At 35.2% G+C, this 12199-nt stretch overlaps 1 protein-coding gene across 2 annotated transcripts in view; it reads left to right on the plus strand.

Annotated features, from left to right (window-relative positions):
• The window catches only part of LOC584025 (sodium- and chloride-dependent glycine transporter 1), a 47228-nt gene that overhangs the window by 24283 nt on the left and 10746 nt on the right, over positions 1-12199 (plus strand). For both annotated transcript variants that reach the window (XM_030980574.1, XM_030980575.1), the window contains exons 2-5: positions 1094-1262; positions 9666-9797; positions 10574-10793; positions 11829-11961. In XM_030980574.1, the coding sequence (XP_030836434.1) occupies positions 1094-1262; positions 9666-9797; positions 10574-10793; positions 11829-11961 (654 nt within the window). The remainder of the gene's footprint in view (positions 1-1093; positions 1263-9665; positions 9798-10573; positions 10794-11828; positions 11962-12199) is intronic.

Raw genomic sequence — 12199 nt, forward strand, 5'->3', positions numbered from 1 at the left:
GAATATGATAAATCACCCAGAATAAGTAAAGTTATTGCATGATAAGCAGTTTCCTTTGAATTAGCGTTGCCCCATGACCTTAAAAATAGTCCGCGTTGTTTACCCGTTATCAAACCATTCACCACAACAAAATAAATACATTCGAGCAAAAATAGATCGGTGTATCTATGGAAGCGAGAAGGGAACAATAAGTTTCATTACTTCTAGGTTTTACACGGAACAATTCAATTTGTACATTTATCTCGAAGCGAAGAAAAAATTTAACTTCGTATTATGCAAACTTAAATAAGCGTGACCGCATGACATTAACAATATTCCATATTGTTTACCTGTTATCCAGCCATTCAGCACATCAAAGTTAATACAGCAATTTATATTTGTATTTTGAAGAATACTGATGAAAAACACCCCCTCTATTAGCTTTCGAGCATAAAAAGTTCTATGTGTACAATGTACATTCAACTCCCTGGTACAAAGGATTTTATGCTCATCACCATAAGCACCTAGGAACGAAGCATCCAAATGTTAATACATTCACTTGATAAACGACTTCACATAGTACGTCACATCATCAAGAAAATGGCGATACCCATGTCGTGCTAAAAAAACTGTCCATTATTCTTGCTTTATGCCTCTCTCATACACTTTGGGAGGGAATCTTGTAGATCAATGAGCAAGAATATGAAATCTCTCAGAATAAGTAAAGTTATTGCTTGGGGTGCGATTTCCATCAGATTAGCGTGGCCACATGACCTTAACAATACCTGTTATCCAACCATTCAACCCATCAAAATCAATACATTCAAGCATGAATAGTTCGGTCTGCCCTTGGAAGCGAGAAAGAAACAACAAATTTCAAAAGTTCTATTTTTAATTTTCTCAATTTCTTTTGAAATGTTGAATAGGAAGGCATTTGAAGAGCGCTACCTCTTTTGGTGCCTCCCTACTTTGATATTCTTCCAAAATGAAATGGAAAGAATGTAACAGCTCATTTTACCATTTACCAGAGTTTAACCTGCTTTTTAATATTAAATCGTTTCTTGATGGTTATGAACATACATTTATACATTTATCATTTTGTATTCATTTCCAGGCTGATAAGGAGAAGCAGGACATGGAGAAGGTCGATCTTGGAGAGGAGGAGGAGGAGGAGAGAGAACAGTGGGGTCATAAGATGGACTTCATCCTCTCCTCCGTAGGGTATGCTGTTGGTTTGGGTAACGTTTGGCGGTTCCCGTACCTCTGCTTTAAGAACGGAGGGGGTAAGATCTTCACTCCTTTTCACCCTTTAAGGGGAACCACACCCATTTTTATACCAGATAGTACCGCCGCTAGTTAAATGTTATCAAAACTTTGACAAACCTTTTGTTTAACATATTGAAATGGAATATAATGAAATGAAAAATGAAATGAAAATAATCTTCTGTATGATAAATGTGATGTTACGATTGATTACAACAAAACTTTTTGCAAGATGGGGATGACATCCTCGAAAATCGATAATTTACTCACAAATTGAAAAGGGGTGTGGAACATATTTCAAGAGGCGGTTCTATTCTGTTTGGTTTTAAAGGTACTATGCGAAATTTGTTTGGCCCATGACGCGAAAAATGTCAGAATATAGTGGACTATAATATGACCAAGAACTACAATCACAGAATGAAATACATTCTCTGTAAAATAGTGCTATTTTACAGATATTTGGTCAAAATTTGTCTCTTCCTTTTCAAAAATGTGACCTGAAAGAAAAGAGCCCGATTTCAATAATATAAACTGTAAATGACACCCATATTCCTTACAACTCTTAAACTGAGCTGTCAAGCATTCTATAAACAGATTCACGAACAATTCAAAGACTCCATTTTTTCTCTAATATGATAAATAGTACCTTTAAGACTTTGAAATGTAGTAATTTTCCAGTGAATTTGTTTGTCAATACCTTTGTTTCATGCGCAAACATAATGAGTATTCATCGAGTAATAGTCGTGGGCCTATATTACACAGTGCATGCATCGAACCGAAGAGTATAATACTCCAGGAGTATATATCAAGTATTATAGGACATTAATTTTGTTCTCAATTTAAAACGTTAAAACATTTGCGGCTCACAGTTAAGAGGTTTTTTATCTCTCGATGCCTGGTTTAACTATATATTGAGATTATGTTTGTCTAATTTTAAATTCCACTTTAAATACGACAAATTATTCGAGTTCCGATAAATAGACCCAAGTATTTGGTTTTCTCTACTCTGAGTACTGTAATAGATGAGATTTAAGACTCAAATTGTTTGAGTTAAGTTGCTGCGAGTGCTAGCTCCCTATCAATCGTAATCGATATCGAAATATCTTGCTGTTAGCACTAAAACATACCAAGATCCAAAGTGTTTGGTATTTCTTGTTTTGAATATTAGAACCAAACCATTCTATATAAGAGTTGTGATGCAACACTCATAGTATTTGTAATTTAGCACTCCGAGTTTTTTTGAGATCTCTTGAGTACGAGTACCTAATACGTATTTCAAATACTTTAGGTGTGAGATCTCATATAATTTGAGTGCTAAATCTAAACATTTTGACTAATACACTTCTAGCACTCACAGCAATATATCTCAAGTATTTCGAGTGCTACATCTCAACATTTCGTAAGGTATAGTCTTTAGAACTCATAGCGAGAGATCTCAATACGTTGGGTATTATGTCTTGAATAAGTATTGTTTTTTATAGATCTGAAACAATTCTTTTTTGAGATCTAACACCTAAAATATTTGAAATTTAACACTACCAAATATTTCAAATTTTTAGTTTATAGGTTTTTTTTTAAGGCCTCTTGTCCTGAATGCTAGCAGACTACCTTTTGAGGTGTTGCAATTTAACATTAAAAGTATTTAAGTTCCGACGCTCGAATTATTTGAGACCTCATAATTCGAGTCCTGGAACATTACCAATCGAAGTGTTGAAACCTAACTATCCAATATTTTAGTTCCAATACTCAGTGCTTGAGATCTCTTGTTCTGAGTTCTAACAAATGTCCAATCGTAGTGTTGAGATCAGTCACCAGGATTTTTTAAAAAAGATGTAAGTAACTCTCAGAATAGTTGATATCTCTTGCTTTGAGACGTAGGACCTCACTTATTGACATTAAATGCCCGTATTCTACTAAGATTTTAACCCGACGGTGGGCTTAAAGCGCCTCTAAAGTGTTAGTATCCCCACCAATTTGATGGCAACATTTTACTTAAATAATTTTGTATCATAATTTGAAAGAGGATGTCATTGTATTTGAATATTGATGAAAGAATACAAAATATAGGTTTTCTGCGTACAACAGAAACCCAAATTATGTATTCTTGTATCAATATTTGTCTCCAAACACATTTGGGGGGGGGAGGAAATCTTTGCAGAAGTGTGTCTTTTACATTATGAATCATCTTAAGTATAATTTTGCCATCAAATTTTTGGCGAATCTGGGGCTCCAAACACTTTATAGGGACTTTAAGCTTTTATTCAAAATCAGGTTTAACACTGGAAGTTAATCTGGGGTCTGTTAAACCTGATTTAGGGTAAGGGTTTAACTGACTTAGTAATATACGGAGGAAGAGTGCTTGATATGTATAATACTTAAAACATCTGAAATGATACGTCGGATACAAGACCATTACTGATATAATATCGGTATGCTCAGGGTATTCACTTCAAATTCTGTATGAGTTGTACAATTTATGATGTACAGTATTTTAATAGTATAGGCCCACGATTATGACCTGTCGATGCTCAAGGGGATAAGGAGAGGTTTTAGACCCGTCCTCGGAACGAAAAATTAAATTAAATATGAAATATGAAGGCACTTTTAGCTTTGGATATATTATATTTTCCGGTGAACACAATAAGAATATCCTTAATGTAGTTGTGCCGTGTATTTACTTCTGTTGTAGATGATTTTATGTTTTATTAAGTTTACTGTTGAAGCATGAAACAAAGGTATGACCTATGTTTAATATATACATTTCTTATTTTCATTAATCAAAGTATTGAACGTTTCGTATTGGTGAATAACTTAAAAACCATTGCTTTTACTAAACATTCTCATTATTTAACCTTCTCCATATCAACTGTGCCAAGTTAAGTGCCTGATTTGTTTTTGTCGTTGAAGACTTTTTAATATAAATTTAACACAATGCGTTTGAAAATCGTATCAAAACTATATATTCTATATTAATTTTATGCGAACAAATATACATCTTGTGCTTCATTTAGTAATCAAAATGTTCACCAAAAATCGGACCTCATCGCAATGCACGCTTTAAACAAAATTTATCCCGGCATTCATTAATTACATTATGTGTGATAGTTGAGATGCATGCTTATGAGCTAGTTTATAACTTTTTTTAGAGCTATGAAAAGATTTTACTATTTTGGGGGGAGGTAAGAATACAGTTATTTCAACAACAATAAACATATATTGCCCAAAAAACACATAATATAATAATACAAAGACATACAAATATTAAGTTTTTCGCTTTTTCTATAGAGGGTAATTAAGTGCTTAATATTTATAATAAGAAGTATTGGTAAGAAGATAATTAGAAAAGACTATTAATAGGAGGAATAATAATTAGGCACGATTCTAGAATAATATATACTTCTTTTGTTTTGGGGAGTTTGTGGTTCTTTTATTCTTTGTTTCTGCATGAGTATCGCTTAAATCAATTTATGATCAAGAAAATAGTTATTTAGGAGGGATTTTCCTTTTTTGTTGTTGCTTCAATTCAAGTTAGGTTTCGGTCGCAGCAACAAATTGTATCTATAAAACGTAACATATGCATCTATAAGCTAGTTATGAATGCATATCATTAAGGCTATACATTACCCCAAAAAATGAAAACTGAATAAAAGCATAAAATAATATTCATACATCTATTGAATCTTAGTAATCTCAGTAAAGCCAGTACATCGCCGAGTATCAAGGGAGTTCAATTAAAGTTCAGAACTTCTATTTATAAATTAAATAAGCTTTTCATTTTAATTTCAGAATATGTAAATTGTTACATCCTGCTTGGTTACTCACGTATATGAGTGATATATACACGCTATCATTGCTATTATTCTCACAAATACAGAATGTTTAGTCACTGTTTAGAACATCGCTTCTCGGCCTTTAGGCTAACATCGTGTGTAGTAACATCATCCGCATAGAAATATATTTCACTTGAAAAAATATGCTCACATTCTCTTGTATATGGCACTCATTACGTAAGCTTCCGTTTGTCTTGTAAATCATCTCTTTATCCCCAGCTATAAGCACCGTAATAAATCAATTTCCTAGGCTCTTGATGTCTTTGGTTTGATGCTTTGCCTTTCCCGATATTCCGAATGATCTAGTTCTATAATATGATATAACAGTATTACTACTAATTACACAAAATAAGTTGAAATTGGTTAACTATAATGTACAAGTCTGCCAAAGTTCCCCTTTCCCTGTTCATAAATATTATTATGAACCCCTACCCTAAATAAAATCGAGCTAAACTATTCCAAGTTATGATGGTTTGATGTTGGCCTGTTACCTACGTTGATACAATATTTATCTGTAAATATATGAATATGATTTTCCACCCACATGATCTAGGTCGATTTGGTATCATAAAAGAACTCTCCCTTATAGTTGAAGTTCGCAATAATCCTTGAGTAAAACCCCTATTGATCCCCGCAGTTCCTGCGTTTACACATTGTATTTATCTTTTATTTCATTATTGACTGTAGGCGTTACTCAATATGTACGTCCGTGATGTATTGTGGACTTTCGCAAAGTAAATAGAGAGGGGGGAAAATACACCGCTCACATCTTAGAATAGAATCACGTTACTAGCCATGCTCACCTTCAGATTTGCATAAGCCTTGTCTATTCAAGTGTCTGGAAATGAATACAGCACAGTCATGATGTTATGTTGCGACTAACTTTGTACTGTTTTCATACCAATGTGTTTATCATAGCAACATTAGGTACACTAATTGGAGGCCATCAGTATTGCAATTTGTTTTATGATGATCATGATGATGACGATTATGGGGATGATAACGATGGTGATGATGATGATGATGATGATGATAAAGGGAGTAAGCATGATACCAACCATTATAATATGGTGATCGTAAACATATCAATAAAAGCGATGTTGGCGATGATGAAATTGTTGAAGATGAGAGCGGTATAACAGATGAAACACAATAGGAGAGATAAGGTTGATAATGATTTTGGCGGTTTTATGACTGTGATGGTATTGATTTTTTAAATTACATCAGTAGGGATGATGGTGAAAATACTTGATGGTACTGTTGGTGAAAATTAATCCTCTAACACATATCTTACGGATACTGTGATAACAACTCCGCCAAAAAAAACTCCGCCACTGTTCTCCACTTAACCCTTTTCATATTAAACCTTTGTAACCTAGATAGTATAGTATAGTAGTAGTAGTAGTAGTAGTAGTAGTAGTAGTAGTAGTATAGTTTCCTCATTGCAAGCCTCACCCGTTTCCCTAGCAACCAGTTTCTTCAATGCACCCTGCATTCCCGCATCATCACATACAATCCGCCCCAAACCTTCCCCCCAAAGCAGGCATCACCTTAGTCCTGCAAGCACCCTTTGCATTCGTTTTGACAGTTGGACACTTAACTATACAGACGTTGTTACCATTTCCAATATTTTGTATTACAATTCGATATTGAACAGGTCTCGCATGAGCTCTCTCTCTCTCGCCCCCAGACCTTATATTTCTGGTGGTAGCACGTTTCATCCTTTTTCATCAGAAAGCGATTTTGAAGGTATATTGTCGATTGGAAGGACATGTCATGTCATGTGATTTGAGTTTGTTATTTTTATATCTATGTAATATAGCCTTGTTTTGTATTCTGTAAACATGTTTAAGTAGTAGTAAAGCCATAAAGATTATTTTTTTGAGTGTATAGGTGTTAAAACCTAAGTTATTATTGTTTACTCTGTGTTTTAAGAGCGTCGCTGAAGTATTTTAACTTGGGATGTAGGAATATAATAGCCGAAAATTCTTCATTTCCCAACATAAAACATAAAAGGGGGTCATCCAAATAGACCGAAAGCCCGTGAGACAGACAAAACAAAGAAATACATAAGGGATCCTAGATAGTTTCGGTCCAAGGGGCCGACGGTCTATAGTAAACTCTCAGGAAAGTTTTGAGAAGGCCAAAGACACTTATATTGTCGGTCTATTGTGCTGTCGTTTACGTGGGCCGTCGGTCTATATAGTGAACCCTCAAAAAGCCATCAGAAAGCCCAAAAGACTGACATTATCGGTCTAGAGGACTATCGGTCTCTTAGACCCTCAGCTTTAGTGAACCCTCAAAAAGGTTGTCGGAAGGTCCAATAGACCGTTATTGTGCGTCTAGTTGGATGTCGGTCTCGCGGCCTATCGGTCTAGTAAACCTAAAGAACGTTGTTGGAAGGCCCACGAGACCGACTTTTTTTCTCTCGATCTAATGGGCTATAGCCAAAGAAATTCGAAATGGAAGCAAGATAAATATTTCGAGAAATATTCATCCAGCTGATTAACTTTTGAATAAAAAAATAGTGAAAAGATTTACCGACACGATTTCGTATGAGGTGAATATCCAACCTCCGCCCCTTCGCAATGTATACAATCTTTATACATAACAGTCAATAAATCTGATACAAATATTTGCGAGGAAAATTACTATTTGTATTTGCACTTTTATTTTTGTATAGTTAATGATTAAACACGAAGTACTGAGTCATAAAACATACAATAAATTCTTTATATTGAACGTGCTCACCATACACGTCATAAAAACATCGTTCCCTGAAAAGGATGATTTTCATGTCGACTATACTCTATTCAAATCAGACTCGATACAAAGACAGTGGTTATTTAATATGAAGGTACAATTAACATTATAGTATTTTAGAATAGCAATGATACGACTTTGGGTTACTAGAACAGTCTTACGGTATCAACCGAACAAAATATACATGTATCTTGACACAACTTGATACAAATATACATGTATCTTGACACAACTTGATACAAATATACATGTATCTTGACACAATTTGATACAAATATATCTTGACACAACTTGATACAAATATACATGTATCTTGACACAACTTGATACAAATATACATGTATCTTGACACAATTTGATACAAATATATCTTGACACAACTTGATACAAATTATACATGTATCTTGACACAACTTGATACAAATATATCTTGACACAACTTGATACAATTATACATGTATCTTGACACAACTTGATACAAATATACATGTATCTTGACACAACTTGATACAAATATACATGTATCTTGAGTGGTATGAGACGTTTGTTTTATTTTTAACATTAATTGTAACATTTATGTTAAAGGGTCTGTGATTTCCAATGATTTTCGATGATTTTCGATGCTCGGCTGCCCAAACAGAAAGCCCTTCAGAATGAACTTTGGTGAAATTAGGTTTTTCGGGTTTTTATCGTTTGCGATATAAAATAAAGCACTATAAAAGCATAGATTTTGTGTCTTTTAACGAGGCAATGAGGCCTTAATCTAGAGTTATGATCCACAATCATAGAACTCGTAAAGGCATCTTTTAATATTCAATTTATTTAGCGGTGTAATAAAAATATATCGGAAAAGTGTTTTGAAGTCACGAACTTTCCGTAGGTCAACCGACTCATCGACATAATTATCGTCATTTAATTTTTTTTTAGAAAACAAGTAAATGCAAAGTACTTTATTAGATGAGTACATGATACCATTGAGTGTGCATAGTTTTCATTCTCGGAAAGCTTATAACACTATCAATGCTATGTAATGATGTTGTAGTATGATATGTAATTTTTCGTAATTAAACAATCTCACATGACTTTGTATAAATGTATTTACTAATAGACCATTTTTGTAATGTAACCAAATTTAATGCACAAGTCTTTGTGAAGTGCCTCAATACAAATTATTTCATTCACCTGATAAGAATAATAGTAATTCAATAGTCATATATTAAGTGTTGCTAGGTAGGTCAAGCCTAATGTTTGTCCAACCTGGCAACAACTAATGTATGCAGTTTGGATTATGTCTATTGAAATAATGTTATTCTTACCAGGTGAATGACAAAAATTGTATTGAGGCACTTCACAAAGACCTATGCATTAAATGTGGTTACATTACGAAAATGGCCTATTAACTATTAATTACATAATTAACTAGATTATATATATATATACATAGTTTGTATGTCGAGTGTGTTAATGATTATCTTACAATAAGGTATTTTTTCTTTTTGCAGTCTCTCATTCTTTACGAGACATATAAATGAATTCATGTGACATGCTGCTATATCGTACATAAAATGATATTGCATTTATATATTAACATATATATATTTTTTGTAAGGAAATGAAATGGTGTAATAGTGGCTTTAAATCAATCAGAGCTTCTTTGTTATTCCATTTCCTTTTCTCACAATCATGTTTTTTATCTCGAGATTATTTTGTCGATGTCATTTATCATCTTTACCTCTTCACAAGATCGTATACAATATATACCGTTTGAAAATTTACTCGAAACCTGTGCTAACTACCCTTTTCTTCGATTCGGCAATTTATTAATGACAGGGGCGTTTCTCATCCCGTACATCATTTTCCTGGCCATCGCTGGTGCCCCTCTCTTCATCATGGAATTCTCCATCGGACAGTTCTCAAGTCTGGGCTGCATCGGATGTTGGAATGTGGTCCCGCTCCTCAGAGGTAAGGAACCGCCCCCGCCCCCTCCCCCCCCCCCCCCCCTCCGCCCCTCCTTTGAATCTGATTCTAATCATTCTATATCATAAATACGATCGCAAATATTTTCAACAATACCCTGCTATTTATCCCATGGAAATCATGTTCGGGTTAAGTAAAACGTCATTAATCATAACAGTCTATGCAATCATGTGCCTCACATCCTGTCACAAAATATAGACACCAAAAGCGATAACAGACTGAACTAGAATGACCGAGAAACGGCGAGAATAAATGAGGTTATCGGCGATCATGAATCGGTTTTGCGGTCTGTGTGGAGGCATAACCAAATGTTTCGTTTCCTTTCCTACTTTGGTTTCAAACATACAGTATTTCAAAAGTTTAAAGACATTAATGTAAGGAAACATTAGATTACCTATGTACAATATGACCATGGTGAAGGTCTTTGATCTTGGATTGCTGACCTAAATATTCCGCCAGGGAATTCACATGGAGACGTAAAATGAAGATGAATGCAATGTACATGTATAGACATAATGCCTACAGTCATACTAAACATACCATCACGAGATGTACCCAAAACAAAGACATCCAGGTAATACTAAAGGGAAAAGCACCCTTTTATTTCTTAACACAGATTTTCTATCACAGTGTAATATTTGAGTGCTTTAAATAATCGTAGTTTTGAAAAACGTACTGTTCAAGAAACCGTCATTATGAATTGAATTTCATAAATTATCCACCTGTTTATTATTTACATTTTTCCTCGTTGCTTCATTAAGGAATGGGTATTGGCATGATGGTCCTATCAGGGTTAGTGGCCATCTACTATAACGTCATCGTAGCCTGGACCATCTATTATATGGGAGCATCCTGCCAATCTACGTTGCCTTGGTCCAACTGCGACAACTCCTGGAACACCGAAAACTGTTTCGATTCCAGTATATACAACGGCACATTCAACCTGACTCAGTCGGTCCGCCCCAGCGAAGAATACTGGACGTGAGTATGCATTATCCCCCCCCCCCCCCCATCCTCTCCATCTCCCTCCATCTCCTTCAACGCAACAATAAAACAAAGAATGGTCGATCACCTCTTTGTGTGCCGTCAACAAACTTCTTGAACCCAATCAATATGATATTGTCAACGATATATTACTAAGTAAACACAGTGACTAGTAAACTGTTATGTATGGTCTGTCCTATTGTATGGAGCAAAAACATGGACAATATGGCAAGGCCATGGAAAATAGAATAACATCTTTTGAATTATGGATTTACAGAAGAATGGTGAAAATTCTTGGAAACGAATGAAAACCAAAAAAGAGATATTACACATGACAGGGCGTAAACAAATTGCATTGGTAGGATTAGTTAAGGAGAGAAAAGTCAAATGTCAAAAGGCACCAAAGCCTCTTAATGGACACATTGGGGGAAGAGTGGAAGGAACTAGATCGAGAGGTAGACTCAGAATCAACTGGGAAGAAAATGTCATATCACCGAACATTAACCAATGTATAACGTGCTTTCGTATCCAGGTATTTAAGAAATATCGAGGCGTATGAAAAAATGATAATGGGTGGGGGGGGGGGGGGTGTTCTCGGACAACCCCGGATGTCGGAGACATAGGCCCTATATACTGCAAGACTCTTCTCTGGGCCTTAGACAGCTTGTGTTGAATTCGCCACTGAGATTAGGAATATTCCTGAGTGTTCTCTTAAACACCCTCCTGAGCCCTCTTTCATGAAACTCAGTCCAATTAATAGCAAATTGCAGTAATTGATTATGATACAAGCTACTCTAATCATTGCATTTAAGGCACCAATAGTTATCATCGTAGAAATAGGAAACCCCCATTGAATTCATTCTGCTCAACAGCACAGAAGTTTGTCAAAGGAATTGGTGTCTTCTTGATCCTTCCACAGACTTTACATGCAACTGTGAGTGTGCATACGAGTGATGTTATTAATGACTACTTTTATGAAACGGGTCCATTGTAGGTTTTGTTTTTCATTTAATCTTTTGTTTGTGATTTCAGGTACCGAGTTCATCGTCTGACAGACGGGATTGATGATATGGGCACAATGAACTGGGATGTATTCGGAGCTTTCCTCGCTGCTTGGATCATTGTCTATTTGTGTATCATCAAAGGAGTCAAATCAGCAGGAAAGGTGTGTATAACTCTATCTGTTACTATTAACAGGGATCCGATGTAGGCCCCTTCAGGGGGGGCGGAAGGGCGGGTAACATCCGTATGTTTTAATTAGCACATGGATTGATGATGCCCATACATTGGCCACTCATCGTTTTCCCTCTTTTGAAGATACCTCCTTTTAACATTGCATCCTTACCGCCAGTAGATCAACCCCACTTCAAAAAAGTTATTCCACAGTAGATATATAGGACATA

The sequence above is a fragment of the Strongylocentrotus purpuratus genome, unplaced genomic scaffold, assembly GCF_000002235.5.
Source record: "Strongylocentrotus purpuratus isolate Spur 01 unplaced genomic scaffold, Spur_5.0 spur5_scaffold_11, whole genome shotgun sequence".
Lineage (NCBI taxonomy): Eukaryota > Metazoa > Echinodermata > Echinoidea > Camarodonta > Strongylocentrotidae > Strongylocentrotus > Strongylocentrotus purpuratus.